At 42.7% G+C, this 17,423-nt stretch overlaps 2 protein-coding genes across 10 annotated transcripts in view; one reads left to right on the top strand and one right to left on the bottom strand.

Annotated features, from left to right (window-relative positions):
• Positions 1 to 2,624: 2,624 nt before the first annotated feature.
• The window catches only part of PPCS (phosphopantothenoylcysteine synthetase), a 21,122-nt gene continuing 6,323 nt past the window's right edge, over positions 2,625 to 17,423 (bottom strand). The window contains exons 2-4 of one of the 8 annotated variants that reach the window (XM_012001725.1): positions 5,948 to 6,485; positions 5,672 to 5,775; positions 2,625 to 3,445 (exon numbers count right to left, since the gene is read on the bottom strand). In XM_012001725.1, the coding sequence (XP_011857115.1) occupies positions 3,122 to 3,445; positions 5,672 to 5,775; positions 5,948 to 6,455 (936 nt within the window). In that variant the 5' untranslated portion in view covers positions 6,456 to 6,485 and the 3' untranslated portion in view covers positions 2,625 to 3,121. Of the gene's footprint in view, positions 3,446 to 5,454; positions 5,776 to 5,947; positions 6,905 to 17,423 lie in introns of those variants that run through there. The other 7 variants (XM_012001728.1, XM_012001732.1, XM_012001727.1 and 4 more) reach the window with 7 other exon arrangements.
• ZMYND12 (zinc finger, MYND-type containing 12) overlaps positions 6,754 to 17,423 on the top strand; it is a 23,915-nt gene continuing 13,245 nt past the window's right edge. Inside the window, exons 1-3 of one of the 2 annotated variants that reach the window (XM_012001733.1) lie at positions 6,754 to 7,133; positions 12,954 to 13,095; positions 14,371 to 14,542. In XM_012001733.1, coding sequence (XP_011857123.1) covers positions 7,024 to 7,133; positions 12,954 to 13,095; positions 14,371 to 14,542 — 424 coding nt within the window. In that variant the 5' untranslated portion in view covers positions 6,754 to 7,023. The remainder of the gene's footprint in view (positions 7,134 to 12,953; positions 13,096 to 14,370; positions 14,543 to 17,423) is intronic. The other variant, XM_012001734.1, reaches the window with a different exon arrangement.

Below are 17,423 nucleotides of genomic sequence, written 5' to 3'. Positions count from 1 at the left end.
GGCGTCATAGCAACCGCGCTCGCCACAGAGACGCAAAGGGGTCCTTCCGGCGGGAACCATAGAGACGACGCACGCCAATGGCGCCAGAGACTGTGCTTCTTGTGGAGACTGTTATTACAGCTCATACCATTGGCCTTCGGCTCGGGGGCGGAGTTGTCCCGGCCGTATCGACAGTACAATTCATTCCATTGGCTTTGGAGACAACTGTAACCATGGTAACGGCATGTCGCGCGTTTGCGACTTAGCGAATACATTTTGTCTTGGGGCGTTCTAGTTCTCAAAGAGCTTCCCGCCAGGCCTCAACTACAGCCCGTGCCTACTAAACTTGGATTTATTTTTATCTAAGTTCCTTCATTCTTAAAGGGGCAGGGAGTGCTAGCTCAAGAGTTCTGAATTTTAGGCCTAGAGCGTGTCACTAGCCACGTGGGGCACGCAAGATAAATCACAATTTTTGGACCGAGCTTATTATTGTAAAAAGGAAGACACTGGGCTTGACTAGAATTATGCCTAAGGCTGAAGCCCTTTAGAAGTCCTAAGCACTGAAAATTCAGGTAAGGTGAACTTTATCTCCCCCACCTATGTAATGCAAAATAAAAACTTATAAATGACACAAAATTTAACATACTCAATTGATATCTTTTTAGATGCCTTTATAGCAGAATTCAAGTTAACTATCAAAACTCGATTTTACTCATGTTTTGGGGGCCCTTGCTTTGCTGGTATCCCAAACACAACATTTCTTGGTTTTAACTCTAGTTCCCCAAGAGGATACTTTCCAAATCTTTGCTGGTTCTACATGCATTATCTGGACGTATCTTACTCTTTATATAATAAAGTGCCTCAACCTCTCCTTCTGGCACTAGACCTCTTGCAAGTGTTTTTTCTGAACTAAAATGCTCACCAGTAGCACTTGTAGCCCACTTCACTCCTGTTTATCAGTTTAAGTATCACCTACTCAGGGAGACATTCCTTGATCCTCCATCCAAGATCAGGTTCTTACTTACCCTCATTGACTCATGTTCCTTTTCTTTATACACTTCCATTTGCTGTTAAAACACACACACACACACACACACACACACACACTCTCTCTCTCTCTCCCTCTCCCCCCCACCCCCCTGGAATTTTTACTTGTGTAAATATCTTTTTAAGTGCTCTGAATATAAATTAAACTGAAGTGGAAAACACTAAATAATTTCATGTAGAACACTGATTGTTTTTAAGTGTTAACAAGTCAGGATATAAAATGATTCCCAAGGGAGGTAATAATTATGGTAAAGACAAACATTAAGATCACTTCTACTTTTAACCCCACATATGCCCATTGTACATTCAAAGATTATGACAGTCATCATCCACATGAAGCTATGAATGCAGAGAAGAACATATTCTACTACTTGCCCTTCAGTACTGCAGCCACTGACAGAGCCCACTGCTTTTGGGGTTTTGCAAATTGGACCTGAAGTTCACTTAAAAAAGTTGTCAAAGGAACCTGGGTAACATAATAAGACCTTGTCTCTATGAAAAATAAAATATTTAGACGGGCATGGTGGCACACGCCTGTAGTCTCAGCTGCTCAGAAGGCTGTGGCAGGAGTGCTTGAGTCCAGGAATTCAAGATTACACTGAACTATGATTGGACTATTGCACTCCAACCTGGGTGACAAAGCAAGACCTTGTCTCTAAGAAAAAAAAAATGTTTGTTCAAAGGAACTGCTGCTTCCAGAACAGTCTTGACTGCTGCAGTTATTTTTCTTCTGTTCAAGGTCACACTTCCTGATTAATGAAGTATTTCAGCCTTAGAATTTGTCAAATCTTCTCAATTAAATTTATTGTACTTCTATTATCAGACAGACACTGGGGCTACCCTTCCCTACTCCATGAAACACCATGAATTGTATTTTAAGTCAAATATTTATGTGAAACACAGTACCTGCTTCTACCTTAGTCATTAATGCTAATTTTTCAAATTGTACCCTGGACTATACTACAGATCATTTAGGGAATTTTTTTGCACTATGCTACTTGTGCACTCCCAACCCAAAACCCAGGACAGCAAGAGATGTATTCAAAGTTTTTCAAAGATTCTCAAGGATTCAAAGATTAAGGAGGGCACTGGTGTAACACTGCTTTGCTAAGTGAGAAAAACAATAATTGCAACCATTTAGTGAGTGTCAATCAAGTGCTAGGCACCAGACTGATGCTTTTTGTTTGCTATTTCATTTAATCCTCACAATAAATGGCATTACTTTGCAGAGAGATTATCCCCATTTTATGCATGCGGACACTGAGATTAAGTCAAATGCCTAAGTTTATAAAGCTAATAGGTGGCACGGCTGGCTAAGTTGACTCCTAGCCCATACTCGACCACACTGTAATGCCTCCCTCAGGACAGAGATCACTAAGTGGCCCCTGCCTGGTCCCAGGTGGAAGGACATATTAAGTTAACCTGAAGAGCAGTCCTAAAATACTTGAAATGTAAACTGTTACCCTAATATGAGGTGCATCTACAATAAGAAGCAAAAAGTAAATGCAGTGAAAAGCTCATCATTCTACAATCTATCTTCAGGGAGGTATCCTTCTTTCCTACTCCTATGTTTGATAAATTTCAAACAAAACGAAACATCCTTTCCATTGGGTCAACTTTTGGACACACACTTTATTGCACTTAATTTTTTATACATCCATTTCCTAAACAAGACATGTTTATTCATCTTTTTAATCCTCATGGCTCAGCACAGGGCCTGACATACATAGGCATTCAACCAATATTTGATCACCAAAGCATGACCATTCATGCATCCATAATCCTCTTTTTATAGTATAAAGATGGCTGATATTCAGGCCCCCATGTATATTTTAAGGAATATGTAATTCCCAATAAGCTCTTCTTTTTAAAGGTAAGAAACAGTTCTAGTGTTCAATTTCAAAATCAAAGTAACATTCAGGTGAGTGTATCAGGTGTCATTAAAAGACAAAATACCAAACCATATTTGCCTGCATACCACTGCCTTTTCCCTTTCTTTCATTTTCTCTGTCCATATGAAAGCCACGGTTTTATTATAGTTTTCACCATCTCTAAGAGCCCTGAACAATTTTTGATCCTGTAAGGGCTTTTTACTTCAGTTTTTGTCACCTATAAAAGCTGTGTGTCGAGACTGAAGATTATCCACTATCTTCTCTTCTATCTCTATGCCTTTTTCTATTTCTTCCTCTGATAGCAATAACTTGGTTTCCGAGTCTTTAGTTACAATAAACACAAAGGACTGTCGTGACTCAAGGATATTAGCCACCACCACTTGATGCTGATAAACTTCCAAAGCCTTCCGAGCTCGATTAATTACAATGGCGGGGTCAGTCTCCAACTTAAAGGAAATTATAAATGCTTTGGGAGCCCAATCTTTAACCAAAGGAGAAAGCAGTTTTGGCACCATCTTCATTGTTATCTGTATTGGAAAAAGAAAAGCTTAATAAGCAAACAATGGCCATTATCTACCAGGTCAATCTCATGGGAAACTACGGAAACTAAGGAATCAAATTTAAGTGGGATTTCTCAACTATCAAACTTTTCAATTAAATGCTTAGTTTAAAAAGCCTTAGGGGAACACAGTGGCTTGGCCTGTAATCCCAGCACTTTGGAAGGCCAAGGTGGGTGCATCGCTTGAGCCCAGTTCAAGACCAGCCTGGGCAACATGGCAAAACCAGGTCTCTACCAAAAAAAAATAAAAAAATTAGCCAATCATGGTGGCACCCACCTGTAGTCCCAGCTACTCAGGAGGCTGAGATGGGAGGATTACTTGAGCCTGGGAGGTTGAGGATGCAGTGAGCTGTATTCGTGCCACTGCACTTCAGCCTGGGCAACAGAGCAAGACTTTGTCTCAAAAAAAAAAAAAAAAAAAGCCTTGGTTCTGTAGAGTTCACAGGGATGCCTAAATTCAAGGCTCCATACATATTCTGGGGCAAACCATGTCTTCTGAATAAGCTCTGCCCTGCTCTGCCACCCTTACCACCATTTTTGAGGGTTTGAACCAAACCCTCAACTAAACAGATACAAAGAATCTGTTCATACAAATGTTTGGCAGAAGCCGAAATAAAGTTGGGTTTTTAAACCTCTCAGCCTAAATATTTCTTGCATTGGTAGAATGGCTCTTAGATTCCATTTTAAAATAGTCACTTGTAACACAACTTAGCAGTGAGGAAACTGATTTTATTTTCACTTGACCAAAACTCCTAGTACCTCATCCCCAATCCCTTCTCAGGGTAATGTTCAGTTGCTTTGTTACTTTCAAGATAGAACTAAAAACTATGAGATAAACTAAAGATCCCAGAGATTTAAAAGTGTGAAATCACTAAGCTAATCATCAGAATTTCCCCTAAAAAAAAGCTGTTAGTGTGATAGGGATCATATACCTGTTTATTTATACTTTATTTTTCTCCTTAGCATTTATCACTACCAAATGAGGTATGTATTTGACTTAATTTATTGTCTCCTCTGCAGAGGAAGCAACACAAGGGCAGGGTATGTTTCTTTTCACTGCTTTCATCTCCAGGTCCTACAGCAGCGTAGGACCTCAATCAACTATTCTACAAAGTCGGCAAATGCTCCACAGATAAGAGTTTCTCCTAATAAAATCCTACCTGTATCACCCAATAAATGACTAAGAACTCCCGAAGGTTCCAAGAAGTCAGATCACCTAAAATCACAACCTACCTTGTCCATATTTCTTCCTTAATCTACAATAGCCCCCAACTAATCTACCCACTCCACTTTCTCCCTCTCTGGCTTCATCTTTCATACTGATGCCAGAATATTGTTCTCAAACAAAAACTTTATCTCATTCTCCTACTTATGTGTCCCTTAGCTCCACAAGAAAAAGTCCAAGCTCCTTAAAAAAGGAAAACAAAGTCTTCTACAAAGCAAGCCATCTCTTCGGCCAGCTCTCCAGCCTTACCAAAGCACTTCGGTTCACAGCCCACTGCCCACTTCCAAATTCCAAGTGCCATACTCCACTTGGAATGACCTTTCCCATTTCGTACACCCTCTGCTCATTTTGTTTTGTTTTTTGTTTTTTTGAGACGGAGTCTCGCTCTCGTCGCCCAGGCTGGAGTGCAATGGCACGATCTCGGCTCACTGCAACCTCCGCCTCCCGGGTTCAGGCGATTCTTCTGCCTCAGCCTCCGGAGTAGCTGGGATTACAGGCGCCTGCCACCAGGCCTGCCTAATTTTTGTATTTTTTTAGTAGGGAACGGGTTTCACCATGTTGGCCAGGCTGGTCTCAGACTCCTGACCTCAGGCGATCCGCCCTCCTTGGCCTCCCAAAGTGCGGAATTACAGGCGTGAGCCACCGCGCTCAGCTCTGCTCATCTTTTAAAACCCAGTTCATCTCCTCCAAGAAGCTTCATCGACTCCCCCAGGATTCACTCGCCCCATGATCTGACTGCACTTTGTACATACCTCCACTAGAGCATTTATCACTCTGTATTGTAATTATGTCTGTGTCCAGCTCCCTCACTAGATTGTGAGGTCCATGAGGGAGGGCGGTGTCTTATTCATCTCTGTATCCCCTGTGCCTAGCGAATACAGATGCAGAAAGGCCATCTCCAGATCAAGAGGAAATTAACCCAAGATTGGTTATATGAGATTAGATCTCTGGAAGAGAAGCGCCCATCACCTGCAGTGGGCCCCCAGATGACTGGATCTTGTGTTCAGGCATTTCAGAGACAGGAACATAGAAATCTGACACAGCCGCAGCCAAGTAAAACATCGCAGAAGGGCCTGCAAAGAGAAACACAAGGTGTAACAAATCGGCGAGGTACGGTATAGGATCAGCTTCTTGTCAACTCGGGTTCCCCAGCTGAGATCCGTGGGTAAGCGAGAGGCAAGGGGATAAGTGGCTGCAGAGAAAGGCTGTGCTTCCAGGCAAAAAGGGTACTCCTAGGGCACGCACCTAGCGGATTAAGTGCCTGGGCCGCAGCCTGCAACAGATGCAAATAGTCCGCCAAAGTGGTGAACTCCACCGCCAGGAAGGTGCCTGCAGCCGCAGCCTCCTGGTAGCATCTCAGAGCCGCAGCAAAACCCGGAAGTGCATTCTCCTCGGCCTCCAGGCTCAGCAAGCCCGAAAGGGCTGGGCCCGAAGGCCGCAGAGCGGACAGCCAAGTCTGGGGTGGGAAGCGGTGGGCATAGGGGAAGGCGGAGCGAGCGCGATACAAGAACAGGACCCCGTAGCCGGCGGCTAGGAAGACCTCGGCCGAGGTTGCACCACGCCGCCCGCTGCTGAAGTTGTCCAAGAAGCGCACCGGCCGCGCTTCCAGTGGGACCTTGGTGCCGCCTGACGTGACCAACACCACCCGCCGGCCCTGCGCGCCCAGCCTGGCCGCGAAGCGAGCCATAACCTCAGCCCAGCGCGCAGCACCGGGAGGTTGGGGGAACTCGGCTACCGGGTCCATTTCCGCCATCTGCCCCGCAGCGGCCGGCGCCTGCGCACGCTCCGCGGCAGACGCGCCACGCCCCTTTTCCCCTACCTGGTGTAAACGCCGGGCCGCAGTGAGCGGGCGGTTCACTACCCTCGTTTTGACACTAGGTCCCGATCTCGCCAAATCTGGAAATGCGTAGTTGTTCTGCCCCAGAGCCCAGCGAAAGTGACACTGCAACGAGGGGGATCCCCGGCTGCGTGGGCATCTGGTAGGGTCACGCTCCTTCACGTTCGTTTCCTAGCCTGGGTGAAGAACTGGCCATGTTTGACCCTTACCGGCCACTGTACGGGCCTTCATGGACTTGGACTCCTTGGGAGTCGTTTCTCGGCCATTTGACCCGTAGGACTTGTGGGTTTTGTGCTTCTTTTTATTTCTTTCTTTCCCTTTTTCAGCTTCAGCGATAGACCCAAATGTTAGTCGAGTCACGTCCCACCGCCCTCTGCCCTCGAAATGCTGCCAAGTGCGCGGGCCCGCGATTGTCACGTGACGCCGGGGTTCAGCGTATCCTCGCCGGGCAACCGTCTTAGAGACCAGCATCTCTGGCTGCAACATGAATGTGATCTATCCACTGGCGGTCCCCAAGGGGCGCAGGCTCTGCTGTGAGGTGTGCGAAGCCCCAGCTGAGCGGGTCTGCGCGGCCTGCACAGTCACTTATTACTGGTAGGCCCTGAAACGTGGCACCTGGGCGCTTTAACTCCCTCCCTCTCTCCCATTCCTGGGTCTGGCTTGGGTATCTTGCGTTAGCCGTGGCCCCTGACTCTGCAAGGGATGCCTGAAAAACAGGGGCTTTAAGACAGGCCCCTAAGACTCCCGTGGCCTCATCTGCCTCATCTCCCACTTACTCATTCGTCATTCATGTTTTCTGAAGGCCTACTATGTGTTACGCACTATTTTAGGTGCTGAAGTTACTTTGGTAGCTCGGTAGATCAGTTCCTTCAAAGATCTAACATTCTAATGTGGGAGACAAATCAGTAAAGAAACAGGCCGGGCGTGGTGGCTCACGCTTGTAATCCCAGCACTTTGGGAGGCCGAGGTGGGTGGATTACCTGAGGTCAGAAGTTCGAGACCAGCCTGGCCAACGTGGTGAAACCCTGTCTCTACTAAAAATACAAAAATTAGCTGGGAGTGGTGCTGGGCGCCTGTAATCTCAGCTACTCCGGAGGCTAAGGCGGAAGAATCGCTTGAACCCGGGAGGCGGAGTTCGCAGTGAGTGGAGATAGCGCCACTGCACTCCAGCCTGGGCGAGGAGAGTGAGATGATAGTGAATGGGGCAGTGTGTGGAAAGCTTTCTCTATGGAAGAAACATTTGAGCTGCGTTTTGAGAGGACAGTCAGAACCTGCTGTGTACAGCAGTAGTGAAGAAGGATAGGGCATTCCTGGCATCCGGGACTGCTAGGGCAAATGGCAAAAGAAGAGAGTTTGCTAACAGCTGAGTGGAGAACATAGTAGTGGAGGGAGCAGTCGGTGATTTTGAAACTGCAGGCCAGGGCCCTTTAGCAGTTTATGAATAAGTCACAACCACCATTTAGAGAAAACAACAACAACAAAGAAGAGCATAGAATGAGTAGAACGTATCAGGTTAATCCTACCTGAACTGTTTCTTGAAACTTTTGTCTTAGTGTTTTATGTGGGTGTGTGTACAGGGAAAACGTATTTCTTACTATAGGTTGAGTCAAAATTAGCCAGGTGTGGTGGCACACACCTGTAATCCCAGCTACTCGGGAGGCTGAGGCAGGAGAATTGCTTGAACCCGGGAGGCGGAGGTTGCAGTGAGCCAAGATCACTCCATTGCACTCCAGCTTGGGCAACAAGAGTGAAACTCTGTCTCAAAAAAAAAAAAAAAAAAAAAGTTGGAATATCATTGTGATAGGTAGTAGAAGTTTAAACCAAGAAGATAAAGGTTAGGGCCAGACAGTGACATGAGATCAAGGGTTTGGAATTTATCCCCTGGGAAACCATGGATGGTTTTGAGCTGACATACTCTCATTTGTGTTAACGAAAGAGGATGGGCTGCAGTGTGGAAGATACAGAGGAAGGTAGACACTGCCGGCTGCGTAACAAATTAAGAAGCTGTTACAGTACCTTCTCATACTGGCCTAGGTGTCCTTCCTCAGTGCTCTGAAAGCACTGAGTATGTTCCCTATCCTAACACTTAGAACATGGACTGAAATCATTTATTTATTTCCTTCATTAGGCGTATGCCCCACAACGGTAGGGATGGCATCTGTGTTTTCATTGCTATCTCCTCTTTGGTGGCTTCATTGCATTTAGAATATAATTCAGAATTTGTAACAGAAAATACAAGGCCCTGGCTATTTCTCTACCTTTACTTACCACCGCACTCACCCCATTTTTTTCTTTGCTGTAGTTATAGAGAACTGAAGTTCTAATTTGCTAAGTCCTTTCTTCCCTCTGTTTCTTTTCCCGGACTGTTCTCTCTGCTAGGAACCTCCCCTTCAACTACAAGCCTTCCTGGCTCTCTTTCATCCTTCAGTTCTCAGTTTAAATGTCGTTTCTTCAAAGAGGTCTAAACCCAGTCTCAACTCGCTGTCATACTTTTCTCACTCACAGTACCACTTTTCTTTGCTTTTTCTGTACTTTTATATTTTTGTGTTTGCTTATCTGATGTCTATGTCTTTTACTAGGCCCAGTGCCCACACATACCAGACACTCAATGAACATCTGTTGAATAAAACTAAATGGATAATAAACCCATTAACTTGGGCAAGGAACACAGGGGGAAAAGATGGTGGGCGTCAGATTTGGTTGTGGGCATAGAGTTTGAGAGGCCTTTGGGTCACCCCTGGAGAGATGACCAGTAAACAGCCGTGAGTAAAACCTGCCACTCAGGCTTGGGAAAGATTCAACCCTTTTGCCTGGTGTGAGCACTGACTTTTTCCTTAAAACACCCCTGTCCTCTTTATCCCTCCAGCCGGAAGTAATTCCTTCTTCCTCTGAACTGACTTTACAGTACTCTGTATCTCTCAGATGACTCATCTCATATTTCCCTTCATTTTAATTGTTGGTGAGTGTGTTATTTCAATTTTGTTATGCTCCATTAATGCTAGATACTACGTTAAATGTGTACAGAGGGACTATCAAGTATGCTAACTTTTGATCTATGTCTGACCTGTCATTGTATGCCCCGTAGTCTCTAGCAAAGTGTCTTGAAATCGTTGGCATTTGTGCTTTTATTCCTTGGGCCAAAAAATAAAAAATAAAAACATGAAAAAAAGAAAGAAATAGTTGGCACTAATATCTGATGAATGCATGTATGAATTATCATCTTCTATGCCCTTCTATTTTTTTTCTTTTACTTATTTTACTTGCTTTTAATTCTCTTTAAGACCTTCTCCTTTTGTTTTTTTGCTTCCTTTTCTCCAGATTTCTATGTCTTTGTGTCTTGGAGTTTTCAAGATTTTTGATAAAACAAAACTGAGGTCGTTGTTCTGTAGGTTTTGATGGTTGAATGTAAAGCACCTAGTACCCTGCCTGGAACCACATTGGCACACAGTAAATGTTCTTTTTCATCATCCCAAGTTTAAGGAGCAAGAAAGTCAGTTTGAATTTGTGAAAGTTTTTTTCTGTAAAAGAATTTTTTTCCTGATTATAAATGCAGTTCATGCTCACTGCAGAAAACCTGAAAATAGAAAAAATAAAGAAGAAAAATAATCCATAATCCCACAACCGAGAGATTAATAACCTGAAATTTTGATGAATTTCCTTCCTTTCTCTGAATACATTTATTTTATATATTGTGTGTAATCTTGTGCATATTGCTCTATAGTGGGTTACAACCATTCTCAGAGAATAGCACATTTTTATTTACTTAGAGACACAGTAGAACTTTTATTTTTTTATTATTTTTTTGTGACAGAGTCTTGCTCTGTCGCCCAGGCTGCAGCGCAGTGGCACGATCTCAGCTCACTGCAACCTCCAACTCCCAGGTTCAAGCAATTCTTTTGCCTCAGCCTCCCAAGTAGCTGGGATTACAGGGATGCGCCACCATGCCTGGCTAATTTTTTTGTATTTTTAGTAGAGATGGTGTTTCACCATATTGGTCAGGCTGGTCTGGAATTCCTGACCTTGTGATCCGCCCTCCTCGGCCTCCCAAAGTGCTGGGATTACAGGACATTAGAACATTTTTAAGAAAAGGTAATTTTATGGAAGTATATACTAAAACATTGGTGACAGGTAAAAGAGACTTCAGTATCATAGGTTTGCATGAATTTAAATGTCTTTAGTCAGGGCATACATTCTGTGATTCACTACAAATACTGTTGCTTCCTGTTCTTGAATACCACTTCACCGTTTGTTTTTTCCTCCTGGCCAGTGAAGGCATTTAAGTTTGTGCTCCATATGTCAAACAAAAGGAAAAATTGTTGCAAAAAATGTTGCAGATTACTAACAAACAGTGAAGTGGTATTCAATAATAGGAAGCTATAGGATCAGTGGTGAATTGTAGAATGAATGCCCTGCCTAAAGACATACAAATTCAGCTTAAAAAAACATGATAATAGCCGAATAAAACATGTCTGGCTCACAAGCTACTTAATCGTGAGCCCCAATTGAAAGCATTTATCCATTCCTACTTTATCCCTGACCCTGTGTTACGAGTGGGACAGATCAATAAGCAGGGAGCCCGCAAATATATAAATAAAGCTCACTTTGTTTAGAAAGGCAAAATATGTCAGTTGCTCTCAGTGGAACAAAAGTTCAGGCATCTAAGTTAACATTTCCATTGCTTACAAGCCCCACTTGATAAATTCCCTGTGGAACTCAGCTATATCCTGGCTAAGTGCTTTTATTGATCTGTTTATAATAATTCTCTACCTCCCCAAAAACATTTTTAAATGGTTTCTGTTATTTCTTTGGTAGCAGTCACAACTTATAAAGAAAATACTTCAATTGCATTTCTGTTGTCCAAGAAGGTGCTTGAACATGGCTGTATATTGTCTGTGGCTGCTTTTGTGCTACAACAGCAGAGTTGAGTAGTTGCAACAGAGACCCTATAGCTCTCAAACCTGAAATATTTATCTGACCCTTTACAGAAAAACTTTTCTGACCCCTCCTCTAGATTATTGTTACCTGTTTTGAAATATGTATAAATGGAATCAAACAGTTAACTCACATTTAAGTGAAAATGTGTAATAAGCAATAGAAATGCAAAAACTCATAATTGTATGCATCTAACAACAGAGCCTCAAAATACATGAAGCAAAAACAGACAAAATTAGAGAGAAAAATAGACAATTTAATAATAATAGTTGGAGACTTCAATATCCTACCTTCAGTGATGAACAGAACTAGATGAGAGATCCAATATCCCACTCTTAGTAATGAATAGAACAACTAGATAGAAGATCAAATATCCCACTTTCAGTAATGCATAGAACAATTAGACAGATTAGCAAGGAAATATCAGACTTGAACCATACTATAAACCAACTAGACCTAACATATCTATGGAACACCATTCAATAACAGCAGAATGCCTATTCTTCTGTAGTGCATATAGAACATTCTTCAGGATAGACCCTATGTTAGACCATAAAGTAAATCTCAATAAATTTATAAGGATTGATTTCATACAGAGTATGTTCTCCACCTACATGGAATGAAATTAGTAGTCAATAACAGAAGGAAAATTGGTAAATTTACAAATATGTAGAAATAACACACTCTTAACCAATGAGTCACAGAAGAAATTACAAGGGAAGTTAGAAAATGCTTTGAGATAAATGAAAACAAAAACAACATACTAAAATTTAGATGCTGGCAAAGCAGTACTCAGAGGGTACTGTATGAATTTAGTACTCATATGAATTTATACTAATATACATTACATTAAAAAGATCTCAAATCAGTAACCTAGCATTTCATCTTAAGAAACTAGAAAAAGAAGAGCAAATGAAAACATATTTATAAACTCCTTTATGTACAGCCCTGTGTTGGGTATAGACACAAGCTAGCAGAAGAAAGGAAAATTAAAGATTATAGCAGAGATAAAACAGAGAATAAAGAAACTACAGAGAGAATCAATGAGACCAAAAATTGGCTCCTTGAAAAGACCAACAAAATTGACAAACCTTTAGCTAGGTTGACTGGCCTAGAAAAGAAGATTCAGATTACTAAAATCAGAAATGAAAGTGAAGACATTACTACCAACCTTGCAGAAATAAGAGAGATTATAAGAGAACACTATGAGCAGTTGCATGCCAGTATCCCTGTGTGACTTCAGAATGTGAATGTGTGCCTGCAGAAACAATATGCCCTCCAATCCCAACACAGTTTATACACCATCAAATAACCACATGAAAAAAAAAAAGAGATTTGAGTCTCAGAAATGGCTTTGAGCTCCCTGCCTGGTTTGTGTTTGGCTTACTTTTCTGGTGTCTAGGGATAGGTCAGTAGGAGGGTTAATGCAATCTTAAGTCATGCCAGATATAAAGATCATGAAGTCTATGTTTCTGTTGTCAGTGGGGTGGTACATCAGAAAGCTGACTGGGACAGCATCCATGAGAAAATATGTCAGCTCTTGATTCCACTGCGCACTTCTATGCCCTTCTACAATTCAGAGGAAGAACGGCAGCATGGCCTGCAGCAGCTGCAGCAGCGGCAGGTAGGGCCTACAGCACTTTCCAAGGTTAAGTCGTAGGTGCGGTGAAGCTGCCCAAGACAAGGGTCGAACGGTGTTGAGATCACTAAATTGTAACTTCACTGAGGGCAGAGACTTTGTTTTATATCTTTTTAAGTCCTCAGTACCATTCAGTCTGTTGTTTTCCACATTTACTAAATACTCACTGTATTAGTCTGCTAGTGCACAACCAAATACCACAAACTGGGTGGCTCAAACAGCATACATTTATTTCCTCACAGCTCTGGAGGCTGGGAAGTCCAAGATCAAGGGGTCAGCAGGTTTGGTTTCTTCTGAGGCCTCTCTTCCTGGCTTGCAGATGGCTGCCTTCCTGCGGTATCTTCACGTGGTCCTTTGTGTGCAAGCATCCCTGGTATCTCTTTGTGTGTCCAATTTCCTCTTTTTATAAAGGTACAAGTCAGATTAGATTAGAGCCTACCCTAATGGCCTCATTCTAACTTAATCACCTTTCTACAGGCCCTAGCTCCAATTATAGTCACACTGTGACAGACTGCAGGTTAGGGCTTCAACACATGAATTTTGGCGGGGGACACAGTTGAGCCCATAACATCCACAGATGCCAAGAGCCTGGCCATGTCGTAGGAGGGTTAAGAATGATGTATGGATATACTACTGAATAAATAAAGGAGGTTAGCAAAACTTGCCACTATTATGTATAATGTTGAGTATTACTGAGTATTGAGCATCTCAATCACTCTAAAAAATTAGCGCCTTATTATAAGCCATAAATCCCTAGACATAAGATCCATCCATTTTAGTGTTATGACACTTTGATAGTGGCCTTAGAACAATGCAGAGTTAAAATTTTTTGTGATGTTAGCTAAACAGGATAATTCTGGAAGGGAAAATGAGATGTTTCTCTCAAAATTAACTCAACTATGAAGGCAGAAAGTTTCCGATTATCCTGAGACATGCTAGCTTTGCTAAAGTAAAGTTGTATTAGAACTATAAGAATAATACTCATTTATTCATCTGATAACTCTATATGGAATGTTCATCTATGTCAAGCACTGAACTAAGATAAAAAGACACATGTTCCTGGGCCTTAAGGAACTCATAGTCCAGAGTTTACCTTCTTATATCACTTATGTGGGGCTTCACATCCACTCTAATACAGGGAGGCTCACTATGTGCCCTTAACTGGGTCATTAGGTGTTGGCCTTATCCCCAGGGCCATCTACATCCACCTCTGCCTTTAACTTTAGACTGTCTCAGATAGTCTGTTTCTCTCTTCCACAGAAGTATTTGATTGAATTCTGCTACACCGTAGCCCAGAAATACCTCTTTGAAGGGAAACACGAAGATGCTGTACCAGCAGCTTTGCATTCCCTTCGCTTCCGCGTGAACCTGTACGGCCTGAGCTCTGTAGAGCTTGTGCCTGCTTACCTGCTGTTGGCTGAGGCCAGCCTTGGTGAGTGAAACCGACTTGAGATCCCTGGATCCCTTAAGTGGTGCTATGTTTGGGTCACACCAATGATCGAAGAGTCACCCTTGACAGTGGCACTAAGACACCTATTGTAGAAGGAGCAGGGTTGCTGTAAAAGTTTAGCACAAGGTAGGGAAGGAGATGTCACAGACTTTTGTCTACAACTGGCAGAAATCCACTCAAGCTGGCCTGCACATAAAGGAGGAACTTTGTGAGGGTACTGTAGTATCCTACGGGAGCTGAGGCTTCATGAGGGACTAGAATTGGAATGCTGTAAGGAACCAAGGCTGGTGTCTTTCATTCTCTCTCTTGGGCCTTGTCTCCTGTCTCTACTTCTCTCTGGGTGTCTGCTTTGCTATTTTCCCTCTCTGCAGACCAGATTTGTCTACCCTATGCTCACTGTAGAAGACAGCTACCCCAAAATGTCAGATGGCGTTTTTCAATTTACATGTTTTCTCGGTTCAAGGTAGGCAGTAGAAACTAATTAGCTTCTGATTTCCAATTACAAATTCGTAGAAGACAGAATTTTGTTGACATAGCTTGAGTGTGGGATCCACCTTTGTTCCCTGGGATCAGAGTCACATAGTTCAGAAATATAGGAACCTACCCCTATAGATGGGAGAGGCAATTCTGAGAGTATGGAGCAGACTTAGCAGACACCCTACGTGGTGGCTACTACAAAAGGAAAACTGGCATTTTGAGAGGAATTGATATTTTGAGCAATGCGGTGTTTTAGGCACTGTGCTACGACTTCATATATTTTAATAGCTACCGTTTAAAAAATGCTTCATATGTTTTAATAGCCACCATTTAAGAAAATACTTTTTTAAAAGTAAAACTGTTAAAATTAAGTACAGTATAAAGAACTTTTATCCCCTAAGTTCTCTGAGAGTAAGTTGCCTTCCTGGTTCCCTATCATTAGAATACTTCAGTGTCCCCTTAGTAAATGAGATAGATTGTATTCTGGTTAGGAAGGAAAATGTCTTTGTGGGAACCACACAAGGGGACCCTGTCATCTAAGAAGACCCTATGCAAGTTTCTCAGATTTTCCCAATAACATCTTTATAGCAAAAGGATACAGTTCAGGATCACACTTTTCATTTTGTTGCCATGTGTTGGCAACAAAACTCTGGAATAGTTTCTTAACCTTTTATTGACTTTTATGACCTTGACACTTTTAAAAGTTACAGGCCAATTGTATAAAACATCTCTCAGTTTGGGTTTGTCTGATATTTCCTAATGATGGGGCTCAGGTTATGGATTTTTGGCAAAAATAGTACAGAGGTGATGCTCTGTTCTCATCCCATTCTATAAATTGGCATGTTTTCATTTTTTTTTCATTACTGATGATGTTCATTTTAATTACGTTATTAGGATGGTGTCTGCCAGGCTTCCTCCCTGTAATGTTACTCTTTCCCCCTTCTGTAATTAATAACCTTAATTTTCATCTCTTGGAGAGGTCCGTTGAAACTATATAAATATTCCATTCGTCATCAAATTTTCAGCATATTTATTTAGTTATTTATATCAGTATTGCCTCTTTATTCAGTGGGCTTAAATCCATTACTATCATTAATTTGATGCTCAAACCGTCCCTGATTTGACCAGTGACAGCTCCCACTCAAGCTGGCTTCTACATCTCCTAGATACAACCCCATTTGTTCTTTGCTCACTTTCCTGCTTTCTGGAACATACCTCTAAAGAGCCCTGATTTCTTTCAGTGGAAAGTGAAATTCAGAAGCCAAAAGCTGTGCACTAGATGTACTCATGCCATTGGGGTGTTACTGCTCCCAGGCCTTCTCAGTGGAGTTAGGGAGTAAGTTTACATATAATAATGGGTGTATGTATACACACATTACATCTGTATTTATTTCTATATGTATATATCTTTTTTTGGGGGGGGCGGGGACCGAGTCTCACTCTGTCACCCAGGCTAGAGTGCAGTGGCGCAATCTGAGCTCACTGCAGCTTCCCCCTCCCTGGTTCAAGCAGTTCTTCTGCCTCAGTCTCCCAAGTAGCTGGGACTACAGGTGCACACCACCATGCCTGGCTAATTTTTGTATTTGTAATAGAGACGGGGTTTCATCATGTTGGCCAGGCTGATCTTGAACTCCTGGCCTCAAGTGATCCACCTGCCTCAGCTTCCCAAAGTGCTGGGATTACAGGTGTGAGCCACCGTGTCTGGCCTATATCTATATATCTACATCAATATCTGTATGACCACTAGTCTATACTGTTTGATCCAGATCTAATACAGCACCACAGGGTTCAATCTGATTTACTCCCATTCCGTAATTGCAACTCTCTTTGCTGACAGCTTTCACTTTCATTAGTTTATTTATATGTTAATCAGTTCCCCTGTATGAACAAATCCCTGCTCTCTAACTCCATCCTTTCCACCTTACAGATACCTTCTCCCCCTCCATGGCCTCTGACTCCCCATTCCAGGCTGCCTCTGCTGTGTGGATCCCTTCTCATTTGTGGGGGTTCTGACCCCCGATACCAGGCTGTTTGCCTGCAGGAATGCCCTGCTTACCCTGCTCAGGTCTGACACCCCATTCCAGACTGTCTTTCCTCCAAACTAATGAGAAAAGCACTGGACAAGAAAATATAGCCCAGGTTCTGTTTATCTCTGATACTGGCTAGCTATGGGATTCTGGAAAACTCACCCTAGCCCAAGTCTCATCATCTCTCATCTAGACCACTGCCTACTAACTGGTCTCCCCACATCTTCTCTGGCCTCCCTCCAATCTTGTTTGCATACAGAAATGTGACCCATCACTCCCTGAATAAAGATCATATTTCTAAAGCAACCCATGAGGCTGTGCTTGATCTAGCCCTTAGCAGGTTCTCCCACATCAGTTCT

The sequence above is a fragment of the Mandrillus leucophaeus genome, unplaced genomic scaffold, assembly GCF_000951045.1.
Source record: "Mandrillus leucophaeus isolate KB7577 unplaced genomic scaffold, Mleu.le_1.0 Scaffold67, whole genome shotgun sequence".
Classification (NCBI taxonomy): Eukaryota; Metazoa; Chordata; class Mammalia; order Primates; family Cercopithecidae; genus Mandrillus; species Mandrillus leucophaeus.
Note: the sequence above shows the minus strand (reverse complement) of the source record. Positions and strands in the feature narration are given on the sequence as shown.